This window comes from Sabethes cyaneus, chromosome 3, assembly GCF_943734655.1.
Source record: "Sabethes cyaneus chromosome 3, idSabCyanKW18_F2, whole genome shotgun sequence".
In the NCBI taxonomy this organism is placed as follows: Eukaryota; Metazoa; Arthropoda; class Insecta; order Diptera; family Culicidae; genus Sabethes; species Sabethes cyaneus.
This window is the reverse complement of record NC_071355.1, coordinates 38,420,692-38,436,913: the sequence shown is the minus strand read 5'-3', so window position 1 is coordinate 38,436,913 and position 16,222 is coordinate 38,420,692. Positions and strand designations below refer to the sequence as shown.

The window sequence follows — 16,222 nt, the reverse complement described above, 5'->3', positions numbered from 1 at the left end:
ACATAAATTTCCATGTAACAATTTGGTTTTTAATAGTTAGTAGGAGATTATAAAAAATATTTTAGTTTTTTCATCAATTACCATTAACACTTCACTTTCAGTGTTGCGCGAACATTTAAACTCACATTTTTACTTATCTAATACTATAAGCGCCTTATTTCGTCTGTAACCAAAACCAGCTTCTTGACAGGAAGCCATATTTTCGTGGTAAGAGTCGCAATAAGCGAAGCCTCAAACCAATTGTGCCAGATTGCAGTCAAGACAAACATCAGTAACGTAGTTGCATCTCATTGAGTTACATAACGTTAGAGGTACGTTTAGGCGTTTTCGTCATACATTCCGGTTATCTAGAAGGTGAATTTCGGTTTTCACATCAAAAAAATATTTTTCATTGAAATTAGAGAAAATTAATTACACAGGTTACAGCTAGTTAAACTTATACTTGTTTGTCGTTTTCCATGTTTATACTATCAAACAAAATAAAAACATCGTTAATATTTTGGATTTAATCAGCTAAACCAAATCAAGCGATATATTTAGTCGAATGTCTTTTTCCTTCGTCGATTGTGTGCCAATCGAATAATGATCTACATTTGTTTGCCAAATCAAATCATGATTGAATTTATAATTTTCTTTTTGTCATCATTCATCAATTGTTAGCGTCGTTCAACGTCAAACCAATTACCCTATAATCTTTCTACACCTAAGCTTGTATCATGCAAATAACACAGCATAGCATACCGGAGAGGCATACAACATTGTTGTATGGATATGGGCTGTGCTATAAATATGCATGGTTATACCCGCTTTATATTAACAAAAAAAAGAGCTAAACGGTCAGATATATTGCATGTTGTGAGTGATTACACCGATATTGGAACCGCTGATGTTAGACGATTGAAATCAAATCAGCTTTAAGCACTGGTCAGTTGCTTCTGGAAAATAGAGCAAAAACAGGTTCTCCCACCATATGTGGAATTTTGTCTGCAGCCATGTTAGCATATTTGGTGACAGAGAATATGTAATTCCGGACCGGACAATGAAGCCGCCGGCCGTTAGCTATTGATGATCAATACACTAAACGGAATTTGAATAAATCTCCATCCATGATCCGTCGGATGATGCATTTCTGACTGTGAGAGAAAAGTGGCTGTGTCGCGAACTGATGGATAGTAGATAACCTCCAGTCGAAGAACCCAAGCTGGACGTCCTTAGAACCGAGTATTTTTGGCTGCTGCAGGTTGTTGCACGCAGGCTCAGCCAGGTACGGTCGATCGGTCGGCCGGAATGCCTCGAAGATTTCGCATGGTCGGTAAAGTGTTTCAGCCAGCAGGCAGGCAGGCAGACAGATTTTACTACATTGTAGTCCGCCGGGTATCGGACGAAAAAGGCACATTTAAAGCTTTTAATCGCCTCGTAAACGAAATTATCATCTGGTTCGGCAAGGTAATTAACTTCGGGTTTATTTTGGAACTGCAGTCATCGCACGGGAAGACTAGAGCGGCAAAAGAGGAAATTATGTAGTTTTCGAATGTTGCGCTTTGATAGAGCCAATCGAACATTTTACCTGAGGAGCTAAGCACACCTAGTTTTATTTACGTAATGATATTTTGTCCGCTGCAGGCTCCGCCGCAAAAGTATTAGGCAATACTTTTGGCTCATTTCAATTTTTTTTTCAATTTTCACTTATTTTTTTCCTGAAAAAAATAACCTCTGTTGCTCCTGCTTTTTTTCAGCATCGGCCTTTCCGTGCTCGAAAGTACCAGCCGCCGCTGCTTATCTTTCGCTCCGCGGTTGTTGGTATTACTTTACTTTGATTATATTATGTAAGTCAATCAACCCGATGGCGGCGCTCAAACCCTACTCACAACACGGGGAATTTTTGCACTGATTGCAGTGTCGGCGTTGCGAAAAATGCCGCCGCCTTGCTGGATTTTGCCAGTTTCGGAATTTTGGCTGGTGGGTTTATTTGTGCTTTGAATTTTCTTGAAAATTAGGTATGTAAGGAAATTTGGAAATTTATTTCACAAAAAATTAAAGCCTTGAAATCAATTTTTTCGCCTTATTAAATTATTCGAACTTTATAAAACTATGTAAATAGTTTTGTACATTGGCAATATGTTTCGAGCAACGATTTTGGGCTATTGATGTTTGAATTAGGATATGCCATAAAAATTGCCACAATGAACGATCTGTATTGTACGCAGAATTCGTCTTCATCTAACTCGGTTCAAGGCTGTTCGTCGCGAGACTTGTATCATGCATAGGATCACCACCTCTTCGACTTGCTTCCGTTCTGTGGAGTCGTTGATATAAAACCTTTTTACTTCCAATCCATCGCAATTTGTCGGTTCTCGTGAAATTACCAAGCGCCTTTCGTTTTTTCGAACGACCTCCATTCTACATTTGTCTCCTAGAACGGCAAATTCTCGAAATCGCAACTACCCTGACCGGGCCGACTAACTTTTATTATGCAGGACACCTACGTGAAATCCACGTGCTGTGCTACGAGAAGGTTGAGGATTTTATATGGGACTCCTTTGCGTCACAAGGCGTGCTGCAGATTCGTTGATTTGTTATTTAAAATGTGGTTAGGCTGGACGGATATCCGGAGGACATGTTGCAAGAATGCCGGACAGTATCGCTGCTAAAATAGTGCTTGATTCAAATCCGTCAGGAGTAAATTGAACAAAATGGTTTGATCAATAGAACGAAAACTGGCGGCAAGTACACGGCGTTCAAGGAATTGAATAGCGGCAGCCCACCCACAACCGAGTTTTTGGAGAAATTAAGTTTATCATTTCATGGCGTCTTAGGACGAAACGCCAATAAAATAAATATTAGTGGCTGGCCCATCGTCTCTTTTCCGCTTGGTGGGGCTGCCAGGTGTAGCTTCTAGGAAAAAGCGTTCCTTATTTGGTCGGTGTTTATTCAGACCGAATCAAGTGGTAAAACTCTGATTTCGTGAAAAACGCGTTCAAAGTTTGCTGCTCTGTATGGTTTATACCTATCAGTCGTTCTAAATCATCTCGTAACTCTGCCTGTTTGCAACATTTATGAAGTCTGATTAGAGTAAAATATAGCTTAGAAAATTCTTGATCGTTTGCTGTCATTATCTCATTTTTTTTAAATTTTGCGACTTGGTCCGGTCTGATTTAACACCGACCAAATGTTCCACAAAGATTCTATGTCGTTTTGCTACTTATAACACGACGCATTATTACAATTTGGTTATAAAGCAGGACAGAATACTGGTTTTTGTAACTCATCTTGATATAAAACAGTCGCCTTAAATGCTACTGAAATGCTATTTTGGCAAATTATACAGCTACTTTACTGATAACCTTCTTATAGTGCTGATAATGCCAATTTACAACTAATTACCGACACGAAGAATTTGAATACAATTTTGGATGCCAATTTACAACGCCTATGCAGTCAAAAAAGCTAATATACAACAACGTGCAGTATAAAAAGCCAAATACGCTGATTTGCTGCTTATGTTAATGCTTATTAGTTACCAGGAATGGGTAGTTTAGTATACAAATTTGCAATTTTTCCTCACAGTAAAGTAGAAAACAATTCCCCTGTCTCCTCATTGCATAGCCAGAAAGCGGATAGTAATATTCGCCATGATTGTACAACATTTCGCCGAATATCATTTTGCGAAAAACCTTCAGCGGAATGTATCATTTCACGGAAAACTTTTTTGTGGAAAGTACCATTACGCGATCCTCTCCTTACTCGCTGTTGCTCGTTCCAGGAAACCCAGGTAGACCTAGGAAAACAAATAAACCTAGACTGTAGTGATTTCTGCGGGGAGTTGCCTCCCCCCAGTGGGCGGCGCTTCCGACGGCGGGTCGCCGGCAACACTCGCGGCCGTCTCGTCCTGAATGATCTAGTGTTACTATAGATAGTTTTTGTGGTCTTATTATTGACTAATGTTTTATGGAAGAGTCTCGAATTTCTCGAGTTTGATTAGTTTTTGAGTTTCGCAAAAATTTCTGTTTCATTTGTATGAGAGTCCATATCCCCCTACAACAGGGGTGAGAGGTCTCTAACTATCGTAAAATAAATTCAAGACTCCAAAATCTCCCACATGCCAAATTTGGTTCCATTTGCTTGATTAGTTCTCAAGTTATAAGGAAATTTGCATTTCATTTGTATGGAAGCCTACCCTCTTAAAGGGGAGATGGGCCATAACTCGCTTTCTAAAGAAGAGAGGGGTCTCAATTCACTATAGAAAAAAATCTTGCGTCCAAAACCACTTACATGTCAAATTTGGTTCCATTTGCTTGATTAGTTCTCGAGTTATGAGGAAATTTGTATTTCATGTGTATAGGATCCCCCCCTCCTAAAACGGGGAGGGGTCCTAATTCATCATAGAAAAATGTTTGCCTCCAAAAACACCCACATGCCAAATATGGTTCCATTTGCTTGATTAGTTCTCGAATTATGAGGAAACTTGTATTTCATTTGTGTAGAAGCACCCCCTCTTAAAGTTGTTAGGGGTCCTAATTCACCATAGAAAATATTTTTGCCTCCAGAAACCTCCACATGCCAAATTTGGTTCTATTTGCTTGATTAGTTCTCGAGTTATGAGGAAATTTGCATTTCATTTGTATAGGAGCTCCCCCCTCTTAAAGTTGGGAGGGGTCCTAATTCACCATAGAAAATATTCTTGCCCTCGAAAACTTTCACATGCCAAATTTGGTTTTATTTGCTTGATTAGCTCTTGAGTTATGAGGAAATTTGTATTTCGTTTGTATAGGAGCCCCCCCTCCTAAAGTGAGGAGGGGTCCCAGTTCATCATAGAAAAAATTTTTGTCTCCAAAAACACCCACGTGTCAAATTTGGTTTCATTTGCTTGATTAGTTCTCGAGTTATGAGGAAATTTGTATTTCGTTTGTATAGGAGCCCCCCCTCTTAAAGTGGGGAGGGGTTCTAATTCACCATAGAAAATATTCATGCCCTAGAAAACTTTCACATGCCAAATTTGGTTCCATTTGCTTGATTAATTCTCGAGTTATGAGGAAATTTGCATTTCATTTGTATAGGAGCCCCCCTTCCTAAAGTGGGGCGGGGTCCCAATTCATCATAGAAAAAAATTTTGTCTCCAAAAACACCCACGTGCCAAATTTTGTTCCATTTGCTTGATTAGTTCTCGAGTTATGAGGAAATTTGTATTTCGTTTGTATAGGAGCCCCCCCTCTTAAAGTGGGGAGGGGTCCTTATTCACCATAGAAAATATTTTTGCGCTCGAAAACTTTTACATGCCAAATTTTGTTCCATTTGCTTGATTAGTTCTTCAGTTATGAGGAAATTTGTATTTCATGTGTATAGGATTTCCCCCTCCTAAAACGGGGAGGGGTCCCAATTCATCATAGAAAAAAATTTTGTCTCCAAAAACACCCACATGCCAAATTTGGTTCCATTTGCTTAATTACTTCTCGAGTTATGAGGAAAATTGTGTTTCTTTGGTACAGGAACCCCCCCCCCCCTCTTCAAGTGGGGAGGGGTCATAATTTACTATAGAAAATATTCTTGCCCTCGAAAACCTTCACATGCCAAATTTGGTTCCATTTGCTTGATTAGTTCTCGAGTTATGAGGAAATTTGTATGGAAGCCCCCCCTTTTAAAGAGGAGAGGAGTTATAATTCCCCTTATAAAGAGGGGAGGGGTCTCAATTTACCATCGAATAAATTCTTGTCACCGAAAACACCCACATGCCAAATTTTGTTCTATTTGCTTGATTAGTTGTCGAGTTATGCAGAAATTTGTGTTTCATTTGTATGGGAGCCCCCCCCTCTTAGTGGGGGGAGGGGTTTCTAACCATCACTAAAACTTTTCCTGGCCCCAAAAAACCTCTACATGCATATTTTCATGCCGATTGGTTCAGTAGTTTTCGATTCTATAAGGAACATACGGACAGACAGACAGACAGACAGACAGACAGAAATCCTTTTTTATAGGTATAGACTAAGTCGCCTCCCGGTGCGGTGTCGATATGGTTTTGACCGTAGACTGCTTCGGGGATATAGTCGTCTTCCACTCCTTGATTAATTGTCCGCACTGGACAATGATCAAAAGGCAAGCTCGTCATTTTGATGTTGTCCAATCCTGTCCCACATTATCCGAATATCTTGCTTCCGTCTTGTCTGCTTTCTTATTTTTGAGCTACAACCATAATTAAGGCACGAAAATCAGTTTACAGTAGCCAACACGTGTATGCACGAGTCTCCTGTGTTTGGCAAGTTGAAGCATTGAATCGAAAATGTATGAAGAAATTACACCTATTCACCTATCATCAACGCTTATTAGCGATTGAAATACGATCTTTAATTCCATGCGAAATAATTTGTAGAAAAACTTCTGAGTGCTTGATGCGAAAACTTGCGAACCCGGTGAGAAATGATTGAGTTAAAACGGTTCAAAATCACTTTTAACTAATACAAAACCTCTAGGCTCAAAACTCGAAATCGTTGAAATATAAATAAGTCAAGATCAAGTTGAAATAGATTACGATTTGTTTAATTTTTACAATGCAAGCAAATATCAATTGAAGGTTCAAGTTTCAATAAGGAAGCGAGGAAAATATTCAGTTTAATTCTATCCGATGGTGGATGCTATCAATAACCTCCACTTAAATTTCTGGTTATCCGCAATTTGATAATGAAAAGGAAAAAAGCTATGAATAAGAATTGATGGTGCTAAGTTACCGATATCCGATTCGTTCATGCTAATGAAACGCAATTTTAAAATCGATCAGTTTCACTTCAAATAAATATGAGATTTCATTGTTTTACCATCAATTTTTGGAAAAACTATAAAGCAACAGTTGTTTAAAAATCGATTTTCCATCATCCACATCCACATCGATCCACATCAAACACAAAAAAATTGGCATCAAAAATGTAAGTTTGAAATTTCGATTTTTTCAATGGATTTTTGCGTCAAAATCCGATTGAGCTGCTGTTTCAATTAGCGGAATTTTCCAAGTTCAGACAAATTGTTCATTTGTGTCGATAGCAGCTAGTTGCTTGCTAGTCGTCGACAGCTCAGTCCTACACCAGATCAGAATTTGATGGGAGCAATGAGTGCGCTGCTGATGAAACTGCTGATTTGACCTATAATCAATCATCTCGAATCAGCCAGCCAGCCAGCCAGCCAGCCAGTGGTTCCAGCGAGTTCGGTGCGGTGGAAGGTTGGCAAAAATGAAGCAGCAAACCATATGATTGATTACGGTGATACACGCCAAGCTGCTACCATCCGCTGACCCCCTGGACAATCTTCGCGCGCCGAGTTTCGGCTATGCGGCATCACATTAGCAGCAGCAGTAGCAGCAGGCAGCAGCTGATGAAGCCGGCAGATTATATTGCTGCCGCACAGTAGATCGCGGGGTGCGCGTGTGGTTGTGTGCTGCGCGCTACGTAACCCAACCGCGGCTGCGGGGACCGTTCGCGGTTTTCACTGTATGCATTTCGCTAAAAAAGTTGCAGTTCGATCGCAGCAGCCGGCTTGCCGCGATCGCACAACTGTGCTCGCGTCGTTATTCTACATCAGTCAGCAGCAGTAGTCCGCGTGCCTTTTTTGTTTGAGCTTAGTTTTTTTGCTAGGTGCAGCCGTAGTAGACTAATTAGCATTGTTACAGTACGGCACGGTACACTCGGGCGTGCTGCCTTCTGTTGGTAGTTCCGTTCAGAAGATCGGGTGAAGTGCATGAGCGCGTGCGGAAGTGTATCCAGTTGGAGCGGAACAAACCTCCAGAATCGTGCGCGGACGCAAGTGCAACTGCGTCGTAGCCTACGACACGGTGGCGTGGGAAGATTAGTTTTCCCAGCTGCAGCCTAATTCGTTCTGGAAGTGTAACGGTGTGTAATGTCAAGGTTAAGGTGAGCTTAACGACATCAACTTTGAAATGAGTGACATCGATTTGATTTGATCTGTGGTCGGTCGTTGGGATCGTCTTTCATTCTACGATTCAAGATGTTTGCTGACTCATGGCAAAATCCGGCCAGCCAGCGTGCAATCGTGAGTGCATTCATGCAGCCGTTTACAGTGAGGATCATTCGAATCGTACCGGACCATTTACAAAACGACAGCCGTGTTCTCTCGTTATTGAAGTGAAGGATCTAATTTTGTGTCCGAAGAAAACTCGTCCAACGGATGAAGTCCGCCATAAATGCATCCTTCTCGTCGCCTCGGCAACAAAAATCATCATCAAACAATAATAATCTGATACATTGCCTCACGTCGCGTGCAGTATCATCTCCTCCCGCCAGCCCGCCTTTATATATACATTGTTTTGATTCCCGCAGTGTTCGGTCCCGGCAGCTTGCATCGTATGGCACCGTGTTGCTTTAATGGCTTGCACTTAGTTTTAACGATCGCTGATAGATTGATTCGATAATGACACCTCGGTTCGTGTGCGTACCCCAATGGGTTTGGGATTGTGGGGAGTTCGAGTTTGATTCCGCTGTTGCTGGTACGTGATTTAATTTTAGGTTCGATCGCCGAATCCAAAAGATGAGCTATGTGCTTTTTCCGAAACTAAGCTGTTCTATTTTCTGCATCTAATTCAGAACCTGTTTAGAATTGGTTTTTATTGCGGTTCTAAACCACCTTATTTTGGCGGAATTGTGCATAGAATGGAATCACCCCCGAGCAGCTCTGAATTTGGATATTTTTTATTGTTATTGCCGATGGCAGCCTGCAACAATCGCACCATCGTGCACGATCTCTTTTTTTTTCCTCCGGTGAGCGTCTGTCCATCTGTCTGTCTAGTTGATCGAATGCTTGGATTTGTTTTGGTTAAGCCCCCTGGCTGATTTCTTTTTCTTTTTTTTTCGTCTGTACGGCTTTTACGTTGACGAGGATTCGCGGAGGCTGATAAATTGTTGCGCTTTGTGACAGCGCATGTCCAGCCCGCTTGGTGGAGGGATGCGCGAGGAATAGAGAGCAAGCGCGCGAGCTGGAAGCGGAATGAAGAGAGGGTATCGCAATAATCAGCGAAGACCGAAAACGACGCCAGGCGCGATTGGCCACGTTCTACGTGATACCGCCGAACGGTTGTGGAAGTTGATTAGTAATAATGAAAGGTTATTCAGGAAACGGTTGTGTGGATGTCCAGAAATACTGGTTTTCGCGGAGTGAATCAATGCACAAAAGCCAGTTTACTGTCAAGGATAACTGAAGTGTGGACATTTGTGCGCTGGTTGCAGCGTGCTTTTCAGATTAGCAGCGATCGTTTTGAGCTGAGAGCTGATGATTCTTGACTATAAAAGTTTTATTTTGGGACTAGACAAAAGCAAGAGATTGACGAATGCCATATAAGCGGTTTAACAGCAATAACTGAGGTTGTCTCTAAAATATATTTTATCTCTATCGAGGTTAGTATAGCTTTAGATTTTTTCTCTACTCATTAATTCGATGCGAGCCTCACAAAAATAAATATAGGAGAAAGTGATTTTGGTACAAGACAACGCTCGGGTACATGTCCTTGTCATAGACACATTGAAAACTTACTTGCTATTTGCCGGTATGGCTGTTGGGTAGTTTTAAAAAGTAAAGGACACATTCCAGCGTTACGGGACACCATCCCTACTATGCAAATCAGTGTTGCTATTTCATCTAATCCCTGGAATTCAAGTGGAAGATAATGTCCTCGTTAATCAACTATTTTACAAGGTATTTGCCAAAAAATTGGTCTATTTTCTGAGGAGCACCCACAATACGCTGCCGCGTCAACTCAGATTTGTTACCTTGATTTTTGTACCATCATCAAGCAAGGTTAACAGAGCGAGACTCGCTTATTTGTTATCAGTGGTTCAAGAAAATCTGGACACCTATGCTATAAAATCAGAGAAAAATTTTGCAATCTTACCTGTGCCAACCTGGAATCGAGGCTTGGGAATGATATTTCTCGCGACTCAAATGTCATTTTTGCGGCCTTTTTGATAGCTTTACCCAATTCGAAATTAACATTTATGAGAAACTAGCTGACCCGACAAACTTCGTATTGCTACGAATTAAACTGTGTTGTACATAAATCGTGAATCTCGGATGACCTTTGTCACAATCTCGAGTTTTGCAAGTTTCTGGGGAGTTCATGGGTGTTTTAATATACAAATTTTCCTCACAGTAAAGTAGAAAACAATTCCCCCCATTGCTTAGCCTGATAAAATAAAACAGATAGCATTTAAATATTCGCCATCATTACAAACCATTTCGCCGAATACCATTTTGCGGAACACCAATTCTCGGTTGACCATAACGCAGAATATAGAATTTCGCAGAATACCATATCGCGAAAAACCTTACGCGGGATGTACCATTTCACGGAAAATCTTTTCGTAGAAAGTACCATTTCGCACGGGTGACCCAACTGAAGAAAAGTAATAGAGGTCAGTAGATCTAGGAAAATAAATAATAGAGATAGAGGTGATCTCTACGGGGCTGCCCTCCCGTAGTGGCCGGCGCTTCCGACGGCAGGTCGCCGGCAACACTCGCGGCTTGTGTCCGTCTCGCCCTGAATCATCTAATATTACTATTGATAGTTTCTGGTGGTCTTGTTATTGATTAATGTTTTATGAAATAGTCTAAAATTTTTCGAGTTCGATTAGTTTTTGAGTTACGCAAAAATTTCTGTTTCATTTGTATGATAGTCCTTCGTATGATCACCACAATAGATCAAAGAACTGGTCGCAGTGGTCCAAGGTCCCCAACAAGGAAAAAAAAATGATAGTCCTTATCCCCCTATCACAGGGATGATGGGTCTCAAAGCATCAATAAAAAAATTCCTGCCTCCACAACCCCTCACATGCCAAATTTGGTTCCATTTGCTTGATTACTTTTCGAGTTAGGAGGAAATTTGTATTTCATTTGCATGGGAGCCCCCCTCCTAAAAAGGGAGAGGAGTCCTAATTCATCATAGAAAAAATTCATGCCTCCAAAAACACCCACATGCCAAATATGGTTCCATTTGATTAATTAGTTTTCGAGTTATGAGGAAATTTGTATTTCATTTGTATAGCAGCCCCCCCTGCTAAAGTGGGGAGGGGTCTCAATTCACCATAGAAAAAACTCTTGTCTCCACAAACACCCACATGTAAAAGCCCCAAAAACCCCTGCATGCAAATTTTCACGCCGATCGGTTCAGTAGTTTTCGATTCTAAAAGGAACATAGGGACAGACAGACAGATAGACACACAGAAATCCTTTTTTATAGGTATAGATAAAGAGAAGGGCAGTAAGATAGTGAAAAAGAGAGGAAAAAGAAGAGATGAGAGTTTTCATAGAAAAGAAAAGAGGAAGAAAAAGAGGAAAAGAAAGAGAAAGAGAATATAAAAAATAGAGAGATAGAATAGATAGAGAGAGAAAATAAAAAGTAAAGAGAAAAAATAGAAAGTAAAGGGCAATTGTAGAGCTCGTAATTATCTACAATATTGAAACAGAAAGTATTGTTCTATCGTTTGTATTTATGGCGCTATGGGGATGCTACCCCGTTGGTAGCCAAATGAGCGCTCTTTTTGCTACCAAAGCAGCCACACAGCGCAGTAAATGCAAAAGATAAAACAATACTCCAACGTTTCGACTATTTATTTTAGTCTTTTTCAAGGATAGCTACAATATTTTGTCATGTTAGTTTTAGTTTGTCTTTTGTTTAGATTGTACCTACAGTTGTCTCTGTGTTTGTTATCTATGCAGTGTTCTACGCGAGCAGTTTTTCCCTGAGAGCTCTTATCTGGTTATCAGCTGTTGTGAGTCCGTTTTTTATTAACTTGTCCAGCTGATTGATAGTGGTTTGGTAGCCAGAGAGTCTTGTTTTGAGATGGTTGGCTGTCATCCCAATGTAAATTGACTCACAGTCTCTACATTTGGTACTGTAAATGACGTTGTGTTGCATGAGTGTTGCGAGAGTGTCTTTAATTGGTGGGAGGAGAGCGCCTAGATTATTGGTTTTTGAGTATGCAATTATGATATTGCCAAGTTCTCTTCTGAGAATTTTGGCAATTCGGGGTGATAAGTCTGCTAACAAACTGTACAAACTGTACTGAACTGAGAAAGACTACAAATATTAATCTTTTGCAGACGACAGATATGCACAGAAAAACTAAAGAAAACATTTACATTCTTACAATTAAAGATTTTTAACGACGAACTGAGACAAACGTCGGAGTGAATTGAAAAAGCCAGTTCTAAATTCTCTAAAAGACTGAAAAGGCCAAAAAGCACGGTAAAAATTACGAACAGTCGACATAGTCTAAAGTAAAACAATACTTTCTTCAACAATATTGTAGGTAATAATTGACTCTACAACTAGCCTTTACCCTACTTTTTCGAATTCTGTTTCGATGGGGCGCTGTAGTCAAATGAGTATCTAGATCTACTTAGCAAAAAACCGAAAATAAAGCTTGACTTCGGCAATCGATTCATGCAAAACCGATATGTTAAAATGCATTAGTATCGCCGTAAAGAGCGGTAGAGAAGAGGCTTGAAGAGAATCTCTCATTGTCACATACGTCGATTTGAAAAAGTATCCCAGAAATCTAGAAGCGACAAAAAGAGAGAGAGAGAGAGAGAGAGAGAGAGAGAGAGAGAGAGAGAGAGAGAGAGAGAGAGAGAGAGAGAGAGAGAGAGAGAGAGAGAGAGAGAACGGAAAAGAAATATAAAAAGAATGATAGAAAAAGGCACAAGATAGAAAGGAAAGAGAAATATATAGTTATAGATATAGTTATAGAGAGAAAGAATACACAAACAGAAAAGCGAAAAAGGCGAGAGTGGAAAAAAAGAAAGAAAACAAGCATAGAAGAAGAAAGAACTGAGGAAAAATAAAGTGTAGAGTGAGATTAGAAAATAGGGGATAAAAAAATAGAGACGAGCGAAAGGAGTAAGAGAAAGGAAATAGAATGAGAATGAGCAGAAGGGAACACGAACAAAGCATAGAGTGGAAGGATAGAAAGAGAAAGACAAGACAGAGAAAAAAAGACAGTGATGGAAAATATGGTTGAGCGATAGAAGAGAAAGAAAGACTATAAAAGGTGAACATAAAAAGAGATAGAGAATGGAAAAAAGAGAGAAAGAATAGAACAGAGAAAGAGTAGAAGAAAGAAAGAGAGGCTGGAAAAAAAGAAAAGAAAGAAAAGAAAAGCAGAAGTATTTGTTTTCGATCACACAATATGTTTTATTCTGAAAAACGTATTATATCACGTGGGTTTGTTATATAAAAGTAAAATTATAAACGCTAGTTTCTTCTGACTGGTTTTATATTATTTAATTTCTTTTTCACACTCTTTAGGTTGTTAAATATATTTAAAAAATATTGAAGGTTTGAAATCGTAACGGGTGACAACTAAAATTTTGGAATTTTTTCGAGGCCCCTATAGTCAACAAAAAACGAACTCAGAGAGAAATGAGAGTATGTATGTGTTAGCTCTCTCTCCTCCTGTTGGTATTATTTTTTGTTTTGCCCATGTTTGCCCAGGTTTGCTTAAAATGGCGTCGAAACAAGAAGCATTTCGAGAGCGCGTTGTACACTTCTACGAACTGCCACAGGAATCTTGGCAAAAAGTATATGGTACAACATTTAAAAAGCAAATATGTTGCGGCTTGGACTGTTCACTATATCCTAAGATGCCCAACAACTATTCGCAAGCAAGGTAGTGGAAGACCAGTCAATATTATTGACGCAGAAGGATATCGTTCTTTTTCTCGTGCTTTCTGGTTTGGCTATCAATTAAAATGCAGCAGACGAATGTTTGAAGAAAATTTTGATCCTGTTTCTAAAAAATGATGATGGACAATACGTGTTTTGGCCAGATAGAGCATCATCGCATTACGCCAAAAAAACACAATCGTTCCTGAATACCCATTCGATCCCATTTGTACCCAAAAACCACGACCCGACAAATCTGTCTCAGTGCGTTCAATCGGAATTTCTTCGGGATTTTGAGTTTCTGGTGTACAAGAATAACTGGAGAGCCACGAATTGCAAACAGTTGATTGGTAGAATCAAGAAATGCATTCGCAAAGTTGACATGACGGCCGTAAAACGCTCTTGTTTCGACATCAAACGGAAGCTTCGCCGATTACGAACCGTTTTCAAATATACACTAATTTTTTTCCACAATGGAGAATGTATCTTTAATTTCGGTAAATCATATCTTCATGTATTTCTGTTTTTATTTGACAGCTTGAGAAAAAAAATCCAAAATTTTAGTTGTCACCCTTTATAAAATCATTAAATAATCTCTAGAAGTCGATTCATAGCTGCTAACTCCATAGGCACAACTTCGATTCAGAAACTTAGCTGGTTAGCTTAGGACTACTGAGGTTTTTTCTTTGTTTCGGCAGTGCGTCCAAAATAATATCAGCATTGTTGTTAGCGCTATTGTCGATGAATTTTAATGAAAGGAAATCATCACTTCACAATACATTGAAGTCGCTTTTTACGCGAATTTCGGAATTCACGCGGTTTTTACGCAAATTTCGGCATTTACGCGGTTTTTTTACGCGAATTTCGGAATTTACGCGATTTTCGAAATTTACGCGGATGTGCTCAAAACGTCTATTTTTTCGCGTAGTGTTGAAATCCACTAAGTTTTTTTACGCGAATTTTGGAATTTACGCGGTTTTTACGCGAATTTCGGAATTTACGCGGTTTTGATTTACGCGGAACGTATCCTTCACGTAAAAAGCGACTTGAGTGTATTACAATGTTCAGGGCTTTAACCGAACCTTTTTTTTTCAACCGCAGTCACAACACCGCACATTCAAATTCACGCCGTCCTTTTAGTGTTGGAATACGAACGCTAACGTGTTGGAATATTTAACACAACCAGAGGTTCGCTGAGTCATATCTCCGATTGTACAGCAGAATGAATGCGTTCTGGTCTTTTTTTTTACATTTTCGTTTCGATCCGGTTTCCTTTAGTGTTTGGAGCAGTGAATGACTGCAAAACAGTCAAATGACTGGCAGTCACCACACTAACAAAAAGCAACCGTGCTATCGTGCTATCATATGATTCAATACTACAAAAAACAACTACTACATATGCATGGAAGAAGCCGGTCGGACGCTGTCCGACATAAATGAATATTTTGCTTGCGTCAGACCGACGGCAGGCGACAAACATTTACTGCGGGTAGCCGATTTAGAGACAAAAAGAGAAACGAAAAAAATCGGGGGGGTTGTGTGTGTACCAGACACGACCGCATAGGTGACGTAGGACTACGTAAGTCCCTTTGTAGCGATAGTAGCATGTTTCCATGCATGTAATATGGCGAATCTTCATGTATACATGCTACACGCGTTGTATGTAATATTTATCAAAGTAGTAACTTATACGTTCAATTTTCAATAGATTTCAGTTATTTCCAATGAAACGGTAAACATGCGCATCCGTACAAAATCGTACAGACTCGCTATATCGCACTTTTCCAACACAGATATCAAATTTGACTAGGTCGATCTGTTGGGACAAGGCATTTTTGTCACTTTTTCTGGCGCGCTTCCCTAACATAGACATCAAATTGATGTAGGTTTATCGCGGTCCTAAAAAAACTTTTTGGGCTATGGAGATCACTTTTTTCGGCGTACTTCCCAGGCACAGATCAAATCAGATCAAATTGTTGTAGGTTCGATCGTCTAAATTTTTGACCCCATGTGTCAGCTACCTTTCTGAAAGGCGTAGTCCTACATCAAAATACGTCACCTTATACTCCCAGTCAATTTGCAGTTTACACTTTTAAATATGAACGCAAAGCGGGAAAACGACTGTGGACTTCTCTTGAGAGGCCGCGTGGATTGTAGACGACAGTCTTCGCAAACGGCAGATTGGCTGGATTCAAAGCACAGTTTAATGAGCGTTTTCGAAGCGCAAGTTGAATTTAGAAAGCGTACGCATTCACGCAATCACAGTCATCTTGTGATCCCTTTTCAAGCCCTGACTATGTCAAATGTAGAACATGATTTTGGCAACTGTTATTGCGATTATCAACAAAAAATAGAGAATAACTATCTTTACGGTTCAATTTCAAAGCAGTTCCCGAGGTGCAATGGAGTGAAACCAGCGAGTGTCGCTGCGTTCATTCTCCTGTAACCAGTAAAGACCAACTGGAACTACAAACGACTGCTAAATGTGTGAAAGGCTATATTTTCTATCATAATTTTGAATCTATTAGATTTTACAACTGTCGAGAATAATAATCTACTAAAATTTAT

At 39.8% G+C, this 16,222-nt stretch overlaps 1 protein-coding gene across 3 annotated transcripts in view; it reads left to right on the top strand.

Moving 5' to 3' along the window:
• The window catches only part of LOC128743197 (tyrosine-protein phosphatase corkscrew), a 174,036-nt gene that overhangs the window by 37,044 nt on the left and 120,770 nt on the right, over positions 1-16,222 (top strand). Inside the window, exon 1 of one of the 3 annotated variants that reach the window (XM_053839728.1) lies at positions 7,581-7,892. The exons of the other annotated variants lie outside the window; for them this stretch is intronic. Within the exon in view, the coding sequence (XP_053695703.1) occupies positions 7,879-7,892 (14 nt within the window). The 5' untranslated portion in view covers positions 7,581-7,878. Of the gene's footprint in view, positions 1-7,580; positions 7,893-16,222 lie in introns of those variants that run through there. 3 annotated transcript variants of the gene reach the window in all.